Raw genomic sequence first — 21,862 nt, 5'->3', positions numbered from 1 at the left:
AATTTGTATCATGTAGAATTTACATGTAATCAGGGTTTGAGTTCGTCTTTCCTGCCCACAGATCTTAAGCCTCAATCACTGTTTAGGGGATCACAGAGTATGTGATCTGCTGACACAGGAGCCCATGAACATTATGTTTGACCAAAGAACCACTTTACAGCAAGGAGCTCCAGCAGTAGGCACATGATCATGGAATTCAACCTGGTGGCTCAGAGGTTAGAGCATCTGCCTGGAATGCTGGAGACCAGGGTTCGATCCCTGGGTTGGGAAGATCCCGTGGAGAAGGAAATGGCAACCCACTCCAGTACTCTTGCCTGGAGAATCCCATGGAGGGAGGAGCCTGGTAGGCTACAGTCCATGGGGTCGCAAAGAGCTGGACACGACTGAGTGACTTCACTTTTGCATATCATAACCTCTCCTCCTCTACTCTGAAACTGCCGGATTGATAGATCTATAGAACAAGCTTTTGAAGGAGCAACTCAGCCAAATACTCTATAAGGATGGGCCACAATTCCCCAACGAGTAATATACATACTAAAATGATGACTGTGTGGCATGGTGATAAATTCACTATAGGCAGAAGACACAGGGATTCCCAGGTGGCAGTAGCGGTAATGAACCCATCTGCCAATGTAGGAGACATAAGAGGTGTGGATTCAATCCCCGGGTTGAGAAGATCCCCTGGAGGAGAACATGGCAACCCACTCAAGTGTTCTTGCCTGGAGAATCCCATGGACAGAGGAGGCTCACCAGCCCCAGCCCCTGGGGTCACACAGAGTCGGACATGACTGGAGCGACATAGCACGCACACACACCTGCAGAATACACAAGCCTGGGAACCCAGTCACTCCAGGCTTCCATGACAAGAGACCAGCGGAAAACAAAGGGAGTCACCATCCTGGCGAAGGTAACTGACTACAGCATCAGGAGGAAGCTGGGTGGCTGCTGCACGATAGGGGCATCTATAGGCACTGCCTTGACCAACTTTGATGTAAATGGACAATGGAGCAGTCACAACCTGAGAAGGGCATGGACACCAGGGTCTCAGATCCCTCAGGAAGAAGCATCTGAGCCACCCAACTAGGAAGCAGCTTAAATCAGCAGAGGTGCTAGCTGAAGGTGAAGAAAATCTAGAATAGGTGATAGAGGAGGAAGACCATATTAATTTTCCTGTTGCTGCTGTAATAAATTATCACATACTTAGAAGCTCAAGAATTTGTATTGACAAATTAATTTTCTTACAGTTCTGGAGGTAAAAAAGTTGCAAATGAGTCTTACTGGGCTAAAGCAGTGACAGTTCCCCCTTGAGGCTCTGAGGAGAAAAATCCCCTTTTCTTTCTTCTACAGGTTATCTGAATTCCTTGACTCATGGCCTTCATGAGCCTCTGTCTTCAAAGTACATCACTCCAAACTCTGCTTGCCTGATTCTATCTCCTTCTTCTGCCTCTTTCTTGCTTCCCTATATGTATTACATCCTAGAATGTATCTTCCCTAAAATGTATTACATCTGAAAAATCCCTTTTGCCATATAAGATAAAATTCACAGGTTCTGAGGTTTAGAATGTGGACATCTTTGTGCTCTGCTGTGCTCAGTCATGTCTGACTTTTTGTGGCCCCTTGGACTGTAGCCTGCCAGGCTCCTCTGTCCAGTGAAATTCTCCAGGCAAGAATACTGGAGTGGGTTGCCATTTCCTCCTCTAGGAGATCTTCCTGACTCAGGGATCGAACCTGAGTCTTCTGCATTGGCAGGTGGATTCTTTACCATGGGCACCATCTGGAAAGCCCAGAAGAACAATTATTCAGCCAGCACTGAGATGATGAGTACCAACTGTGTCCTTGATACAAACTGGAGCGGTAGAGATCAGTCAGCATCTCCGAAAAGCTGTGTCCACATGGGATGAAACTATTACATAAAGCAAATGAATTCAAATGGTGCTGGGGTAGACTGTATCGAAGATTATGCTACATTGTCCAAATCTCCTGCTAGGACAAAGGCACTCATTTTCTCAGCTGCTGGCTCATAGCCAAGTCTGTCTGCCAAAACTGTCCTTGGACAAAGGAAATGGGCTCACCCAAGATTTTGTTTCTCCCTTGGAACAGTCATTTTAAATCAGGTCCCTGGGACTCAGTTACAACAGAATTTATATAGATGACATTGAGAAACACAGCAAACCATGCCTAAACAATCATTTAACAATAAATAGCAAAGAGAATTTCACTTGGGTGAAACAAGCCTCAGTAAAAGTTAAAGATGCAATTTATTGAAAGTATAGGGCCTATGTATGTGTCTGGGTTCATGAACACAAAGATCTAATCAATTCCATGCTAAGAGAGCGCTGGATTATTAAGGAATTCTGAAAAAGGTGCCTTGGAATGAGGCTGGGATTGCAGAATAGTGTCAGTGAGATTGTTGAGCTGAAGGCATATATTCTAACATTTCTAACAAGCAAAGTTAAGCAGCCATTATAAGGATAAATTGCTTCACAGTGGTTGTAAATTCAGCTGATACGTTAATATATTACGCATAGGTGAACCAGTTAGGAAACTTATTATTGCGAACATCTTAAAGCTAATAATTTCTTATTCCATACCCCTTAACTAAAAAAGTAAAGAGATTTTTCAGCTGGAAAGTTTATATATTCAAATTCCTATGTATGACATGAAGAAAAATTTATTCCCTAAGAAGGAAATTTCCTCCAATAAAAGGGAAAACCTGAATTAGTGGTTAACTGCTTCCTTCAGCAGTTACTAAAAAAGACCAAAAAAAAAAAGTTTTTTTTTTAAAGAAAAACCCTTTTTAATTCTTTTAATGATGTAATTGAATAGTTTAAATTTTTTGGTGATGAATTGGCTTTGAAATTAGGTTTTCCTGATTCATATTCCAGGAAACACCCTTTTCCTATGAAATATATATGTGTATATATGTATGTGTTTATGTTTGAGTTCAACCTTCAGTGAGTACCCATGCATATTAAAATGAATATCTTTCAAGGACCATATCTATTCAATAGCTCATCAAGCTGAGTTTAGAGATTCATTCTCCCAGTGACCTGGTCATTGTCAATTTTAAAGTAATTTATCCTAAAGTGGTAGGTATGTCAAATGGAGGAGAAAGACAATGAAAAAGCCACGCAGTGCGCTGCTTCAGGTCTGTTTATCAGAATGGATCACTCCCATTCGGCACAGACACTACACCCCCACGTCAGCATCCGTTAACCTTCTAGTCGCCCTTCTCTGTGCTGTAAGCAGTCTTCAAGGAACGGCCCACTGGCAAAAGGGAAGGTGGAACATTGGAAATAAAGTGGTCATGATGGGAAGAGTGGATTTGGTGTGGGAGTAGAGGTTTGAGTGAGAAGAAGGCAGGCATCTTACGGCAGAAGATGGGCCCTCCTTTGGAGAAGTGTAAATAGTGGTTAAGAGCATGGGCTCTTGGGTCAGACTGCCCAGTTCAAAGCTATGTTCTGCTTTTATCAGCTCTGCCTGTGTGCCTGCTCAGACTTGGGCAATCACCTATCTCTGTGTAGCTCAGTTGCCTAATCCTTAAAACTGGAATATTATTAATATTTACCTCCTATGGCTGTTGTGGGGATTAAATGAGGTAATATACAAGAAAAGGATTTACAATAATACCTGGCACATACTAAGATTAGATAAAGGTTAGCTATTACTATTTTTATTACTTCTCTTAAGGATACCAGAACCTTGGGTTTATATATATAACAGACAGTCTTGGGTTTATAACTTACAGAGAGTTATAAATGTTTCCTTCTATGGTTGCAATATATACATTTTTGTACAACCACTGAATAATAGCACAAAAAAAGACCACATAGTTTCTCCCCTCTCATAGTCACATTCCACATTGGCATCCATACTAATAATCCTTTATATTTGCATCACTCTTTCCACTTAAAAAAAACCACACCTATACACAACCTTATTTATCATTCCAAGACTCTCCAAAGTCAATACATTAACAAAAACAACAAAACCAAATGCTGTCCCAGCAGAAGCAAATATAAAATGACTTTGAGGGATGAAACACTCAACCCTCAAGCCACTGAGTATTCACACAAGTGAAATCTTTATTTAAACACAAGTGAAAAACCTAAATTAATAAACACTCAAGGAAATAGGCCATTATAAGCATAACAACAGATGAAATTTAGAGCAAAAATTAAAAAATTTCAGGTAATAAAATTGTTGATCTCAAGTTATGCAATTATATGTTCAGAATGATTCAGTGTATAAAGAAAAATTATTTTTATAGACGAAGAGCAAGTCACTTTAAAAAGGATCTGAAAGATGCCAGAAAGAACCAAAAGAAACTTAGAATGGAAACCAAATGAAATTTGGATGTAAGCTAAATTCCAACTCAAAAAGACTGAATGAATTGGAATTTAGAACCAAGGAAACAAACCAAACAAACAATGTATATTCTGTAGAAATGGAAAATACAAAAGATCAAGAGACATAGAATTACAAAATATTTTTTTTTACTGTGATGAGAACCTTTAAGATCCACTCTCTTAGGAACTTTCAAATATGCAATATAATATTATTAACTATCATCATAAGGGAAAAAATTTGTAACTTTGATGGTGATGGATGTTGACCTATTGTGGCAACCATTTTGAAATATATACAAATATCAAATCATCATGTTCTACACCTGAAAATAACATAATGTTAATGGCAACCCACTCCAGCATTCTTGCCTGGAGAATCCCATGGACAGAGGAGCCTGGCGGACTACAGTCCATGGGATCACAAGAGTCGGACACAGCAACTAAACCACTATCACCACTACATGTCAACTATATCACAATTCAAAAGAAAGAGAGAGATGGAGGATGGAATAGTGTATAAAGGATATGAGGGCAATGTTGGTTGTCTGCTTTATTTGCCATTATATTCCCAACATCTAAAATATTGCTGGAAGATAATAGGTACTCAAAATATATTTGTGAGATGCATAAATAGGTAATTAAATGGGATTTCCAGAAGGAGAGATTAAATGGAAAAGGTAATATTTGATTTAATATTTAAGAACTTTCAAAATTTGATAAAAGGCATAAACTCAAAGTCACGAAATGATTAAGTAGAAATATACAAATACAACCACATTTAGACACATACTAGTAAAAACCTATAACATCAAAAAGACACAAGGAAAATATTAAAATAGAAAAAAGCAGACTATGCATAGAGGAATGACAATTAAATTGACAGAATATTTCCAAACAGCAATAGTAGAGATTACCAACGAATAAAAGGCTAGCCATCTAGAAATGTATATCCAGAAAATTAGTCAAAATTAAAGGCAAAATGAAGACAAAAAGTCTAGAAAACAGAAAAACATTGAGAACAGACCTTCACTGAGGGGACTTCAAAATGTATACTTCAGAAAGTAGGAATTTGGATTCAGAAGTCAAAAAGAAGAAAACAATTTTTTTAAAAGGAATTGTGAGAAAAGAAACAAGGAAACATTCAGTTCAGTTTAGTTCAGTCACTCAGTCGTGTCCAACTCTTTTCAACCCCATGAATCGCAGCACGCCTGGCCTCCCTGTCCATCACCAACTCCCGGAGTTCACTCAAACTCACGTCCATCGAGTCGGTGATGCCATCCAGCCATCTCATCCTCGGTCGCCCCCTTTTCCTGCCTCCAATCCCTCCCAGCATCAGTCTTTTCCAGTGAGTCAACTCTTCACACGAGGTGGCCAAAGTATTGGAGTTTCAGCTTTAGCATCATCCCTTCCAAAGAACATTCAGTTCAGTTCAGTTCAGTCGGTCAGTCGTGTCCGACTCTCTGTGACCCCCATGAATCACAGCACGCCAGGCATCCCTGTCCATCACCAACTCCCGGAGTTCACTCAGACTCACGTCCATCGAGTCAGTGATGCCACCAAAGAACATTAGGTAGTCAAAATAAGCTTTGGCTGAATCAAAAAAACAAAAAAAAATCAGTAATTTTAAAGAATAGTTTTGAGGGCATTAAACAAGGTAGCATAAAGGTGCTGCTTAAGAATATGTAAGATGGACATGAAAGTGTTGCAAGTTCCTTGTGATAATAGGAAAATAGAGCTATTGCATAACTTTAGACAAATTCATTGTAATTTATCAAATGTAAAAATAGTGTCAATTATAAGACCTACCATTAGGAAGAAAGAGAAAAATTTGCCATTCAGTTTTGAATTATATCATGCCTTAAAGAAAATCTTATGCATGACATGAATTCATGCCTTTGCAATTTCTTTCAGACTAGCACTTTCACACTTCTGGGCTTCCCCCGTGGCTCAGTGGGTAAAGAAGCCACCTGCAATGCAGGAGACACAGGAGACTCTGGCTCAGGAAGATGCCCTGGAGGAGGAAATGACAACCCATTCCAGTATTCTTGCCTGGGAAATCCCATGGACAGGGGAGCCTGGCAGGCTACAGAGTCAGACACGACTGAGCAACTACTAAAACAACAACAAGCTATTAGAAGGGTTCCTGGAACAAAGCAAGTGCTACTTAAGCATTAGCTATTATTATGTACACAAATAGGCCATAAACTATGCTACAAAGCAAGTCAACCATTTCCAAAAAATTGGTATCATGCAGTTCACATTCTTTGACTACAGTGTGGTTAGATTTTAACTCAACAGAAGATTACAAATATTCTCTGAGGAATTAAAGCACAAACTTCTAATTTATGTGACAAAGAGGAAACCACAATCAAAATAAAAATTTAGAATTCATAAAAAATATTATGTCTCAAAAACTTGTAAGATGAAGCTAAGTAGTACTTAACAAGAAATTTGTGGACTTAAATGCTTATATTAAAAAAATAAGACAGTAAAAAAAAAAAAAAATCCTGAAGAGGTTGGGAGAAAAAAGCAGAATACAATCCAAGAAAGAACAAAAAGGAAAATCATAAGCACTAAAAAAGAATTTAGTCAGAAAAAAAGATCCTACAGATGATTAATAAACTAAAAGCTATAAAAAAAAACTCTGAAAATTTTGATGAAAGACAATAGTGAAAAAGAGCATTTAAATACAGATGCAGTCAAATACAAAATATAAGAATAATACAGTTTTATGCCAATAAATTTGAAAACAGAGAAAATGTACAATTTTCTAAAAATTCTATTTTACCAAAAGTGACTGAAGCAAAAATTATTTAATTTTCTTCAAAGAAATTGCATAAGTACCTTAAAAATCTACCAAAAAATAACCAAAACAAAAAACTTCATGGTGCCCAGAGGATTTTATTGCTTTCTAAAGGAAATCAGTCCTGAATACTCATTGGAAGGACTGATACTGAAGCTGAAACTCCAACACTTTGGCCACCTTATCCAAAGAACTGACTCACTGGAAAAGACCCTGATCTTGGAAAAGATTGAAGGCAGGAGGAGAAGGGGACGACAGAGGATGAGATGATTGAATGGCATCACCAACTTGATGGACATGAGTTTGAGCAAGCTCCAGGTGTTGGTGATGGACAGGGAAGCCTGGCATGCTGCAGTCCATGGGGCTGGAAAGTGTTGGACATGACTAAGTGACTGAACTGAACTGATGGGATCAAGAAATAGATCATCACCATCTGATAAAATTGTCATAAATCATAGAAATGTGAGACATTTCCTAACTCATTTTATGAGACTAGTATTTATACCTTGATATCAAAGCCAGGTAAATTTAGTAGAAGAGAGGGTAATTATAGGCCACCCTTACTGTTCCAAAAAAGTGTTAGTCCCTCAGATCAGTTCAGTTCAGTTCAGTCGCTCAGTCGTGTCTGACTCTTTAAGACCCCATGAATCCCAGTATGCCAGGCCTCCCTGTCCATCACCAACTCCCGGAGTTCACTCAGACTCACGTCCATTGAGTCGGTGATGCCATCCAGCCATCTCATCCTCTGTCCTCCCCTTCTCCTCCTGCCCGCAATCCCTCCCAGCATCAGAGTCTTTTCCAATGAGTCAACTCTTCGCATGAGGTGGCCAAAGTACTGGAGTTTCAGCTTTAGCATCATTCCTTCCAAGGAAATCCCAGGGCTGATCTCCTTTAGAATGGACTGGTTGGATCTTCTTGCAGTCCAAGGGACTCTCAAGAGTCTTCTCCAACAACACAGTTCAAAAGCATCAATTCTTCAGTGCTCAGCTTTCTTCACAGTCCAACTCTCGCATCCATACATGACCACTGGAAAAACCATCTAACTTTGTGAACCCATGGACTGTAGGAATCTGCCAGGCTCCTCTGTCCATGGGATTTCCCAGGCATGAATACTGGAGTGGGTTGCCATTCTCTTCTCCAGGGAATCTTCCCAACCTAGGAATTGAACCCAGGTCTCCTGCAGTGTGGGCAGATTCTTTACTATCTGAGCCACCAGGGACAAATCTCCTAGGAGTTTATCCTAGGAGTGCAACATGGTATTATATTTTAAAATCTATTACTGCAGTTCACCACATTAAGAAATTAAAAGGGAAAATAGGATTATCTTAAAAGAGCAGAAGAAGCAGTTAATAAACTATAACAATTCTTAGAAAAACAGGAATAAAAGGAAACCTTTTTAATCTGACAAAAGGCGTTAACCAAAAGCCTGGAGCAAACATTATACTTACACTGAAAATTTAGAAAGCTCCTTTTAAAGAAGGAAAAAAGCATATCCACTATCCTCATTCTATTCAGCATTGTTTTTGAGAGCTAGTCAGGATGAGACAGAGAAATCAAATAAAAGACGTAAGAATTGAAAAGGAAGAAATAAAGCCATCATTATTTTAAGATAAGGACTGTATATATAAAAAGTTCCAAAGAATGTGTTTCTCTTTTCTTTAAAAAATCCTTTCTTGGACTCCCTATTCTTCTTAATTACCACGCCATTTCCCTACTCCTTTCAGGAGGAAAATGCAGTGTCCACAGTTCATTTTCTTCAAATCTCCTCCCATTCTGTCTTTAACTCCAACCCAGCTTTCACTCCTCTCTATCCAACGGCAATGCGTTTATCAAGTTGCAGTGACCGTCATGTGCTGGAGTAACGGTCCGCTTTCAGTCCCCACCTCACGAGACCTATAGACAGCGTTTGGCATCACCCTGTCCTTGATAGTGTCTCCACTTGGCTCTCAGGACATCAGGCTCTTCTGACTTCCTTCCTCCTTCTCTGAGCCTTTCTCCCAGTCAACTTTATTTGTCCTGCTTCCTCACCTTCTTGACATTTGAGCACCAGGCTCGGTCTTTGGACTTGCTCCTTTTCTGTCTACACTGACTCCCTTGGTGATCCTATCTAGTCTCCAGGCTGATGAATTCCAAAATTAAATGTCCTGCCCAGACTTCTCTCCTCACCTCCGGATGCATACACCCAGCTGTCTACACTTTATTACCACTCGGATGTCTGACAGCTCAGACTTTATGTATCTGAAGAACCCTTGATTCTTTCCACCCCTCCCCCAAATCTGTTCTTCCCAGTCCTCTCTATTTTGCTGAACAACAATTGTGTCATTGTAGTTTTTCAGGCCCCAAATCTTCAAACCCTCCCCACTTCTCTCTTTCTCTCTCTCTCTTTTTACCTGTCATACCCATATCAGTGAATCTTGTTTGCTCCATTTCCAAAACATATCCAGAATCGGAACACTTATCACCTCTCTTACTCCAAGAGTCTCTGTTGTTTTGTACATCCAGACTATTGTGAAGCATGTTGATTGGCCTCCCTGTTCCATTTTTGCCTTTTTAGCAGACTCTTCTCAAAACAGGAAAAGTGAAGGTAGGTTGTATTACTCCTCTGGCGTCAGAATTCTCCAGCTTTCCGCCCAAGGTCCTAAGTGATCCAGCTGCCTTTCCCTTCTGACCTCATCTATGATTTTCCCACTTTGCTCCCTCTGCTAATAGCACACTGACCACTTTTCTGTTCCTCAAAAACTCTAGGCTGCCCTCAAGCTAGGGACCTTTGATTTGATGGTTCCTTTACCCAAAATGATTTCCTGAAGGTATCCACAGGTAATGCTCTTTCATCTCCTTCAAGTTTTGCTTAAATGTTAGCTTCTCAGTATGGCCTGTCTTGTCTGCCCGATTTAATAGTTTTCAAAACTCTAATGTTATATTCCCATTCTTTGTTTTATTTTCTGCATATATTCTTATCCTCTCTTTATATACTATATATTTTCCTTATTTATTTTATTTGTCTCACCCAATTAAATATATTATGATGGTAGGTTTATTTTTGTCTGTTTTGTTTACTCCTATGTCCCCAGCATAGAAGTCTCTAGCACATAGTAGGTGCCTAATAAATATTTGTTGAATAAATGGAAAAAATTATAGGCAATGATAGTTGAGGGAGTTTATTGGATATAATATCACTACACAGTGTCATTTATGCTATAATCTCTCAAAAATAGTTGGAAAATATAATTATTAAAAGGGTACCATTTATAACTTCAGCTAAAAATATGAAATATTTATAAATTTTTAAAAACATACATAAGACTCAAGATCCTTGAGTAAAAAATCATAAAACCTTATTTAAAGATATTGAAGAAGATCTAAATAAATGGACAGATACACAGTATCTACAAATAAAATAAATAGTACCATAAAGTTGTTAATTTACTTCAAATTAATCTATAGATATAATGAAATTCCAATCAAGATACTGACAGAATTATTCACGAAACTTGAGAAGCTTATGCAAAGTTATTAAAGAACAGAAATGAATCAAAGAAGTTTTAAAGAAAGAGTTTGAGGGTACTTGTCCTATTGGATATCAAGATGTTACAGTAAAAGGTAAGCTATACTTGAGTAAGAGGTGCGCAACATGCACAAAGTGACAAAGATTCATAGAAAGATATACAGAAAAAACCCCTTTAAATTAATAAGAACAGATTCTTCTTAACCCTCAAGAGAAAAATGGAAAAAAAAAAAGCCCAAACCTTAAGGAAGTACTTTACCGAAAAGGAAATTTAAATGCAAATAGCAAATAAATACATGAAAAAATGGTCAAACTCATCAATAATGAAAGTACTGCAGGTTTAAATATCAATCAGACACTGCTTCACTTAAACGGACAGAAATTTTTAAAATCTGATAAAAACAAGTATTGATCAGGAAATAAAGCCACTGAGACTCTTAACATGACTGATCAGAGTGTAAATTGGTGAAACCATATGTGAGAGCAATTTGGTGGTTTATCAGAAAATTGAAAGTATATGAAACCCTAAATTTAGTTTTTTCACTACTGATTGTGTACAGTAGATATTAAACACAGCTGCCAAAATTGTTAATTATAAGAATGTCCACTGTGGCACTGTTAGAATAGGTTTAGGGTTAGGGTTTAGGGTTAGGGTTAGGGTTTAGGGGTTAGGGTTAGGGTTAGAGTAAGTAAACTGTGTTCATGTGATGGAACACTCTATTGCACTGAAAACAAATGAATTGGGACTACACATGCTGACATAGATAAACCCCAAGGACATAATATTGAGCCTTATTACATCATTTATATAAAGTTTGAAAACATGAACTACAATGCTATAAGTCATTTTTGAGCCATGCATATGTAGCAAAGAAATAAAAACATATATGGATAAATACCACAACAGGATATTGGTTACCTTAAGAGAGGAAAGGGAGGAGTATTGAAGGGGAAGAGAGAAATATGCAGGTGGCAACAATTTTGTTTAATTTCTTAAATGGGTGATTTTTGTGTACTTAACATTTTTTATTGTTAAAAATATTGAAGAGAATTGGAAGGTGGGTAGATCGATTAGGTATGAGTGAGCATCAAAGGAAAGGTGGTGTTGAGAGTGTGAGAAGAGGCTAAGTGGACGGGGAGACAGTCTGACCTGAGGAATCTGGAAGGAGAGCCTAGTAGTAGAAGAAATGAATTATTAGGTAAGGGTATTCCAGAAGCGGCAGCTGTGCAGGTGCAGGAGGGCCGAGAGGAGCTACTCCAAGGAGCAGCGGCTGCACTTTGCTGGAGCAGCCATGAAGAGATACCCCACGTCCAAGGTAAGAGGAACCCAAGTAAGATGATAGGTGTTGCGAGAAGGCATCAGAGGGCAGACACACTGAAACCATAATCACAGAAAACTAGCCAGTCTGATCACATGGACCACAGCCTTGTCTAACTCAGTGAAACTAAGCCACGCTGTGTGGGGCCACCCAAGACATGGTGGAGAGGTCTGACAGACTATGGTCCACTGGAGAAGGGAATGGCAAACCACTTCAGTATTCTTGCCTTGAGAACCCCATGAACAGTATGAAAAGGCAAAATGATAAGATACTGAAAGGGGAACTCCCCAGGTCAGTAGGTGCCCAGTATGCTACTGCAGATCAGTGGAGAAATAACTCCAGAAAGAATGAAGGGATGGAGCCACAGCAAAAACAATACCCAGTTGCGGATGTGACTGGTGATAGAAGCAAGGTCTGATGCTGTAAAGAGCAACATTGCATAGGAACCTGGAATGTTAGGTCCATGAATCTAGGCAAATTGGAAGTGGTCAAACAGGAAATGGCAAGAGTGAACGTCGACATTCTAGGAATCAGCGAACTAAAATGGACTGTAATGGGTGAATTTAACTCAGATGACCATTATATCTACTACTGTGGGCAGGAATCCCTCAGAAGAAATGGAGTAGCCCTTGTAGTCAACAAAAGAGTCCAAAATGCAGTACTTGGATGTAATCTCAAAAACGACAGAATGATCTCTGTTCGTTTCCAAGGCAAACCATTCAATATCACCATGATCCAAGCTTATGCCCCAACCAGTAACACTGAAGAAGCCAAAGTTTAATGGTTCTTGAAGACTTACAAGACCTTTTAGAACTAACACCCAAAAAAGATGTACTTTTTATTATAGGGGACAGGAATGCCAAAGTAGGAAGTCAAGAAACACCTGGAGTAACAGGCAAATTTGGCCTTGGAGTACAGAATGAAGCAGGGCAAAGGCTAACAGAGTTTTGCCAAGAGAACACACTGGTCATAGCAGATACCCTCTTCCAACAACACAAGAGAAGACTCTACACATACACATCACCAGATGGTCAACACCAAAATCAGACTGATTATATTCTTTGCAGCCAAAGATGGAGAAGGTCTATACAGTCAGCAAAAACAAGACCGGGAGATGACTGTGGCTCAGATCACGCACTCCATATTGCCAAATTCAGACTTAAATTGAAGAAAGTAGGGAAAACCACTAGACCATTCAGGTATGACCTAAATCAAATCCCTTATGATTATACAGTGGAAATGAGAAATAGATTCAAGGGATTATATCTGATAGATAAGAGTGCCTGATGAACTATGGACGGAGATTCATGACATTGTACAGGAGACAAGGAGCAAGAACATCCCCATGGAAAAGAAATGCAAAAAAGCAAAATGGCTGTCTGAGGAGGCCTTACAAATAGCTGTGAAAAGAAGAGAAGCAAAAAGCAGAGGAGAAAAGGAAAGATATTCCCATTTGAATACAGAGTTCCAAAGAATAGCAAGGAGAGATAAGAAAGGCTTGCTCAGCGATCAAAGCAAAGAAATAGAGGGAAACAACAGGATGGGAAAGACTAGAGATGTCTTCAAGAAAATTAGATATACCAAGGGAACATTTCATGCAAAGATGGGCTCAATAAGGGACAGAAATGGTATGGACCTAACAGAAGCAGAAGATATTAAGAAGAGGTGGCAAGAATACACAGAACTGTACAAAAAAGATCTTCATGACCAAGATAATCACAATGGTGTGACCACTCACCTAGAGCCAGACATCCTGGAACATGAAGTCAAGTGGACTTTAGAAAGCATCACTATGAACAAAGCTAGTGGAGGTGATGGAATTCCAGTTATTTCAAATCCTGAAAGATGATGCTGTGAAAGTGCTGCACTCAATATGCCAGCAAATTTGGAAAACTCAGCAGTGTCCACAAGACTGGAAAAGGTCAGTTTTCATTCCAATCCCAAAGAAAGGCAATGCCAAAGAATGCTCAAACTACCGCACAATTGCACTCATCTCACATGCTAGTAAAGTAATGCTCAAAATTCTTCAAGCCAGGCTTCAGCAATACATGAACTGTGAACTTCCAGATGTTCAAGTTGGTTTTATAAAAGGCAGAGGAACCAGAGATCAAATTGCCAACATCTGCTGGATCATCAAAAAAGCAAGAGAGTTCCAGAAAAACATCTATTTCTGCCTTATTGACTATTTTACAGCCTTTGACTGTGTGGATCACAACAAACTGTGGAAAATTCTGAAAGAGATGGGAATACCAGACCACCTGACCTGCCTCTTGAGAAACCTATATGCAGGTCAGGAAGCAACAGTTAGAACTGGACATGGAACAACAGACTGGTTCCAAATAGGAAAAGGAGTACGCCAAGGCTGTATATTGTCATCCTGCTTATTTAACTTCTATGCAGAGTACATCATGAGAAACGCTGGACTGGAAGTAGGACAAGCTGGAATCAAGATTGCCGGGAGAAATATCAATAACCTCAGATATGCAGATGACACCACCCTTATGGCAAAAAGTGAAGAAGAACTAAAAAGCCTCTTGATGAAAGTGAAAGAGGAGAGTGAAAAAGTTCGCTTAAAGCTCAACATTCAGAAAACAAAGATCATGGCATCTGGTCCCATCTCTTCATGGGAAATAGATGGGGAAAGAGTAGAAACAGTGTCAGACTTTATTTTGGGGGGCTCCAAAATGACTGCAGATGGTGATTGCAGCCATGAAATTAAAAGATGCTTACTCCTTGGAAGAAAAGTTATGACCAACCTAGATAGTATATTCAAAAGCAGAGATATTACTTTGATAACAAAGGTCTGTCTAGTCAAGGCTATGGTTTTTCCAGTGGTCATGTATGGATGTGAGAGTTGGACTGTGAAGAAAGCTCAGCGCCGAAGAATTGATGCTTTTGAACTGTGGTGTTGGAGAAGACTCTTGAGAATCCCTTGAACTGCAAGGAGATCCAACAAGTCCATTTTTAGAATGGACTTTAGGGAGACCAGTCCTGGGTGTTCACTGGAAGGACTGTTGCTGAGGCTGAAACTTCAATACCTTGGCCACCTCGTGCGAAGAGTTGGCTCATTGGAAATAACTCTGACGCTGGGAGGGACTGGGTGCTGGAGGAGAAGGGGACGACAGAGGTTGAGATGGCTGGATGGCATCACTGACTCGACGGATGTGAATTTGGGTGAACTCCAGGAGTTGGTGATGGCCAAGGAGGTCTTTTGTGCTGCGATTCATGGGATCGCAAAGAGTTGGACACGACTCAGCGACTGAACTGAACTGATTCCAGAAAGGACTTGAAATGAAAAGATAAAACTTAAAGGCATATTTGGGAACTTAGAATTCTGAATAAATCATTTTCTCAAAGCAAGCCTAAAGATTAAATAGTTTCTAGTTCTGTCTTGGAGTAACTGATGCCTGGACTGCAGAGCAGAATCTAGTGATGTTCAATTCTTTTGTGAGTGACTTTGGGGGAAGGACTAAAGGCTTGTTTGCTAAATGTCTAGATAATGCAAAGCTGGGGATGATAATTAATGTACTGGACAGAATCATGTTTTTTTTTTCTTTAATTTGGCCACATTACTCACCATGTTGTATTCTAGTTCCCTGAGTAGGGATCAAACCTGGACCCTTGACAGTGAAAGTACAGAGTCCTAACCACTGGACAACCAGGAAATTCCCAGAATCATAGTTTTTTCACAGGTATAGATATTCTAAAATGAGACAAGAATATTATTTCAATGGTTTAAAATGTAACATAATATACTTAACATTTTTTCAAGTTATCTAATTTCAGGTCTTGATTCAACCTGAGGTTCTTGGCATATCACAGGATAAATGTGGCCAACTGCACCATGTTACTATTGAAAAGAAGCTTTAGAAACAAAATATCTGACTAGTATCAGCAACTGTTTCAAACAATCGGTTCAAGTAGTAGGCAATGATAAATTACAATAATAAATATAAAAGATTCCTGGGAAAGGTACCCAGAATGCTGAGAATGTAGACAATCTTTGGGAGCTACAATGAGGCAGCCTTCCAAGAATCTGGAAAAGAGGTTGCCCTGTGAGGATTAGACAAACAACCCTGAAGGCTAATCCAAGGCACAACCTGTACATGGGTGACTTTACAGTTGAGTTAAATACAATCTCAGGGAGGTAGGGCTAAACTATAGGTTAAAATACAGGAGGAAGGAGCTTAGCCAGTTACAGAGACAGACTGAGTAACCAGACTTAGCGAGAACAGCATGCGACACACAGGACTTCTGATGGACGTGAGTTATACTTTTCATTATAAATCACTAAGCCAGCATCTATTTTGTATTTCTGACAGCATGATTTAAATAGCGTTTCTCATGTACTGACAAAATTGTGTTTTCAGACCAGAGACTGGTGTAACTCTTCTCTGCTACAGAGCCTTCCTTTGTCAGGGGAAAATATAAGGACAGTAAGGATAGTCAACTGGGAAGATAGAAGCCAGAGGTGAGACTTGATACTTACCTGCATATGTTTAAAGTTCTTCTTGTAGCAACAGAGGTTTAATTCTCTTGATTGTTAAGGGCAGAGACCAGACTAAAGGATAATGGACAGAAAATATTTATAAAGAGAGAGAATTTATTAGACTAAAAGGAAGAACACACTAACAATTTCACCTTCCAACAGTAGAACAAGCTACCTCTTTGTTAGGATTCTTTGATCATAAACAGCAGAAAAAATCTGGATAACTGAAGCAAAATAAATAAAATAATTAAAAGATAAGAGGAGGCTGACAGATTTCAAGGGGAATTTGTAGTACTTAGCCTTAGAAAGGCAAAGACTGAGGCAGCTGTAGTCACAGAAGTGTAGAAAATGAGGACTGTCTCTTTGGAATACCATCATCATAATAACTCACCCTTTGCTAATTTCTTTCCTAGAATCACTGGGAAAGAAAATCTGATCAGCATATCTTGGGTCAGGTGTCCCTCACTCCTGCTTTCCCCCTTCCCTGGCAAATGGCAAGGTAGAGAACTTTGATTCAAGATCCCATCAACGAAGGATGCAATGGAATCTTTTCATGCAATGGAAAGGGATAATTTACTGAAGGAAAATGGAGGAGCAGGAAAAAAAGTCAGAAACCTAGCATGTTCTCATCATTGCAAAAATAGAAGGAGAGGCCACCTGGTTGTCAAGAATCCTAAAGAAGGGATTTCTGTGCTGGAAGGAAGTTGGAAAAGACAGTTTAGAAGGTCCCTTTCAGTTTTATGTTTATAAAGAGGAACTGACGCGAAGAACTGATTCATTTGAAAATACCCTATTTCTGGGAAAGATTGAAGGTGGGAGGAGAAGGGGATGACAGGATGAGATGGTTGAATGGCATCACTGATTCAATGGACATGCGTTTGAGTAAACTCCGGGAGTTGATGATGGATAGGGAGGCCTGGGGTGCTGCAGTCCGTGGGGTCGCACAAAGAGTCGGACACAACTGAGCGACTGAACTGAACTGAGAGGTGGAATAGACTACTGAAATGCAAGGTCATTAGGAAAGGTCTAAGAAGGAATATTTAGTGGGTCTTGGTTATAAGGGAAGGATGGGATGCAGCTACAAGAAGAAACCACAGAGTAGGCACTGTAGTTCAAGGCTCTAATTGCTGGTATTAGTCACTGAATGTTACAGTCCCTGAGACATCATGGAAAAGGCATGAACAATGGAAAGACATGTAACAAAATCTGGCTTGGGAAATTTAAGCTGGTAATTGTTAGTAGATTGAACTAGAGAAAGGCAAGGCCAAAGGCAGGGAGAATAATTGGTTTGAGAGCCTAAGCCAAGGTGATGGCAGTGGGAAGGAACAGAAGGAGCAGATGAAGAGGCATTTCTTAGGCAGTGCTACAGAACTTACAGGGAAAGGAGAGAGTGAGAGAAAGAAGCCAGGAATGACTCCAGGTTTCAAACCTGGACATCTAGGGAAAAGGTAGTACAAATGGAAGAAAGGTGATAACTTCTAATTTAGATACATTGAATTTGAGGTGATGGATCTCAATTAGGATGAGCTTGAAGTTTAGCAAGAGGTCTGAAGGCTGAAAACATAGATCTGGGATTCCCCCATGTAGAGATTGCACTTGAGGATGTATGAATAGATGACTTTCTAGAAGGACGGACTATGATGCAAAAGGGTAATTAAGTCTTTTGGGAAAGAAGCAATCACTAAGAACTAGACACACTAGAAATTGTTTCAGGAACAATGAAACTTGACCTGGCTTTTAAAGGAAGGGAGGAGGGAAGGAATGCTAACAGGGACATATTTATAAGTAGAATCAATGAGCAACATAAAAACTGATCAACATGATCCCTGCATTTAGAAACTGGATTGATCTGCATGATCAAAACTCTCTTAAAAAAACTGACTCTTTTCTTTCTGCCGCTTATCTACTCTGTGCCATAGTTGTGTGTGTATCTGTGTGTGCTCAGTTTGTGTCTGACTTTTTGCAACTACATGGTCTATAGCCCACCAGGCTTCTCTGTCCACGGGATTTTTCAGGTAAGAATACTGGAGTGGGTTGCCATTCCCTACTCCAGGAGATCTTCCCAACTCAGGGATCAAACCTGTGTCTCCCGCATTGGCAGGCGGATTCTTTACCAACTGTGCCATCTGGTACAGACAGAGAATGGAAGAAACAGGGTGTGACAGAAGTTAGTAAATGAGGATCGCAGGAGAACTGCTCGCTCTCCAGACCTACGGGTCTGGTTGGGATGCTGAGTGGAAGGCTTAAAGGATGAACAATGCTCTTAAAGACAAAGGAGGTACCAGCCTTAATGGTTAAAGTGGGGACACATAATAGAACTCACCAGTCCTAAAATTCTGAATTTGTCATCTGTGAGACAAAGCAACTCATGAAGAAACAAAAGAAATCGCTGGCACTAGTGACCTCTAGTGGAAATAGGCTTCAGGGAAATACAGATACAGATAGGTATTTTTATATACACGCATATACATATTCTCTATTAGATGAAATCAGTAGTATATTCAGCCAATTTATTTCCAGAGGAATGTGAAGGAAGGGGTTGCTGGAAATAGCATGCACATCCTACTCAGAAAGTGGAAATGTACCAGAGAAATGCTTTGTATTTCTTGAGTCAGACTAAGTTGATTAATTTTCTGGACACATAATTGCTGTCAAAGACATTACCTGAGAAAAGAAGACTGTTTAGGCAATGACTTCACTGGTCACTGGGGGGACTTGGCATGTGAATGGCAGCCAAAAAGAGAACATGCTGACAGATTTGAGGAGGAAGCTGCACTGGTTGCTATTATGCCTTTTAAACATCTTTTCATTATGACATGGAAGAAAGCTGTTATCTCTGAAATATGTACATATTTGCTATTCAGCATTGTATGGCTCAAGTCCAGTCTCCTTCCTTTGCCTGGCACATGTTTGTGCCAAGTGTTGGGAAAAGCTGTTAAGCTGAGAGGATGGGAGGGGATACTAGGTGGTCTTGGCCTTTTAAATGGGACCAATCTCTAAGCACAACCAAGAAGGTCAACATCAAGTCACCTTGGGCACTCTATATCCAGTCTCTTTGAGACGTGCTTTCAGGATACATAATCTTGACATTGAGGAGAAGTGAAAGAATAGGAGGGTTGATGGAGATTTTAAATTTGTCTGATCACAACTGGGGTCTAATAATGGGTGAGTTGAATTAAATGGGGGGAGTATAGAAAAAATAGCAAGGAGAAGGTTTAAAAAAGATGGAGATTATATGAAAGTAAACAGAATCAGCATTATTGAGCCCTGGGCAGCTGTCACTTCTGGCGGTAGAGTGACGGTTCTCCTTTCTCGTGTTGCCTGCATCGCAGGAGGTGTCATCTTGCTTCTTTCATTATTCAGCCCCCACCCAACACCCTGCTTTGTTTACTGATGCTCTTGTGCAGCTTTGTGGGTCTGCTTTTCCTCAGATTTGCTCCCTCTCATCTCTGTGTCATCTCAAGGATTCAGAAACAACCTTTAGACAATCTTTTTTTTTTTTTTTTCCTTTTGAAAATTCCACTCTGGCCTGCAATTTCCAGGGTTCTGGTCTCCATGGATGGACAAAAGGTAGTCTGACTGCCCCCTCCCCCTCAAGTCAAAGACTTCCCTGGTGTTATTTCCTAGATGCCAACTAAACCACAGGGCAGAGTAAAGAGAGACCGATCTGAGTGGTCCTTCCTCTTTCCTCTGCAAAGATCTTTTCCCCCAGAATATGTACAATCATTTAGCTCCAGAATAGATTGTTTCAGGGATCTAGTCTACAAGCTAGTTTACTTACTGAAGATGAGCTAATGATTTTGATTTGTTCCAAAGCTTCTGTCAGGCTGTCTTCAATCTCAGAGTCCTCTAAGGAGAAGAGGTCTCCGGCTCGTGAAAGGTCTTTTTGTCCCAAGACCAGTCTGAACAGTTGATGCATGCTGAGAGGTTTGATGATCAGTGGACTGCCTACAGGCCCAGGGCCATGCATCTCAGTCAGCAGAGGTTAGTGAGACCAAAACACGGAGCAGGCCATAGACTTCATATACCTTGAAAGGTCATTTTTCTCCAGACTTTGAGGGTTTTTTTTGACACTCTCTGCAAGAGAAACAAATGACACAAGACAGCCATTAGTTGAATGTCATGAGCTCAGAATGTGAACTTGGTGCCCAGCAGAGAGAGAGGAAAAGAAAAAAACATTTGGAAATGTGCAAGGAACAACAGATTTTGGCTTGATGACCTTCAAAAGAACTCTTTTCTTATTTTGTTGCAAAAAGCCCTGTCAAAGATGATTCTATTTTTCCAGAATTTAATTCGATCCTTAAAAGCAGCTTTTTAAGAACCTACTTTTCTCCTTTCTATATCCTTCTCCTTCTCTTCCTGCCACAAGGAAACAAGTGGACCAGCAACAAATATGCCCAATACTTGCCAGATTTCCCCAAATAGATTCTCATGGAAACCAAACAGAAAAGGGCAATGAAAGGAAAAGAGAACACAGGAAACACCTTTTAGACCCAATACCTGTTTCCTGGATGTGGAAACTGATGCCTAACTTACCTTTATTGGCTGGGCTTCTGTGCTATATTGACAACAGAAACTTCCTGAACCTCAATCCAGAAGGTGATCTCAATCCCCAGTTCTTATGTACTCTCTAAACGAATGGCAGTGAAATAAAGAATTCTGCCTGGGAGTGTGACATGAGATAAATCTCTACAGAACATGAGCATGAACTTGAACACAAAGCTTGAAGGTGAGAATATTGCAATGAAGGCTGAAAAGGAAGGGTCTGAGGATCTGGCAACCCTCCCTCTGTCCCCACAGTTGAAATAATAAAGTCCCACTGTAGTCTCTACTCAGTTAACAGCCCACAGAGATTAAGGTAATGGTACCAATTAAATAACTGATTATTCTCATCAGCTTCCTTCTGGGCTTCATAAAACCACAGATCATTTGCACTAGCAGAGGCCTGAGCAGTCCTTTCAGGGCCAGGGAGGTTTAAGACTTCTTCAAGACTCCTGGTAGCTGTGGCAGTACTGTTCTGATCTCAGGTCAGTGGGCTCTCCTACAGTTTACACAAGAATGGAGCCACCTCATACATACAGGTAACTTAAAAATGCTATCACGTGTTTAGAGAGTGACAGCTGAGAGTGATTTATGTAACATAAGCAGCAGGCAGCAGGCAGTTCTGCCCAGCATTTCAGCCTGAATGTGGTGCCCAGAACAAGCATGAAAAGGAGAGTCTGCTGCTCCCTTGGGTGTCTCAGACCTTCCCCAGAGCTATCACTGAGACAGCATCTCTTGGTGCTGAATGCAGTTTTCAAGTTTGAAGATACATACTTCCCATATCTCTAAATGCAAGCCAAAGCCTTCATCAGGCACTTAACAAAGAAACTATCAGTAGTATTCCAAATGGTGCAA

The 21,862-nt window shown here is 40.0% G+C and overlaps 1 protein-coding gene across 1 annotated transcript in view; it reads right to left on the bottom strand.

Moving 5' to 3' along the window:
- VEPH1 (ventricular zone expressed PH domain containing 1) overlaps positions 1–21,862 on the bottom strand; it is a 266,803-nt gene that overhangs the window by 241,768 nt on the left and 3,173 nt on the right. Inside the window, exon 2 of the mRNA XM_013965131.2 lies at positions 20,247–20,542. Within this exon, the coding sequence (XP_013820585.2) occupies positions 20,247–20,435 (189 nt within the window). The 5' untranslated portion in view covers positions 20,436–20,542. The remainder of the gene's footprint in view (positions 1–20,246; positions 20,543–21,862) is intronic.

The sequence above is a fragment of the Capra hircus genome, chromosome 1 (genome assembly GCF_001704415.2).
Source record: "Capra hircus breed San Clemente chromosome 1, ASM170441v1, whole genome shotgun sequence".
NCBI classification, from domain to species: Eukaryota; Metazoa; Chordata; class Mammalia; order Artiodactyla; family Bovidae; genus Capra; species Capra hircus.
The sequence above is the reverse complement of the archived record's forward strand: the minus strand, read 5'-3'. Positions and strand labels throughout refer to the sequence as shown.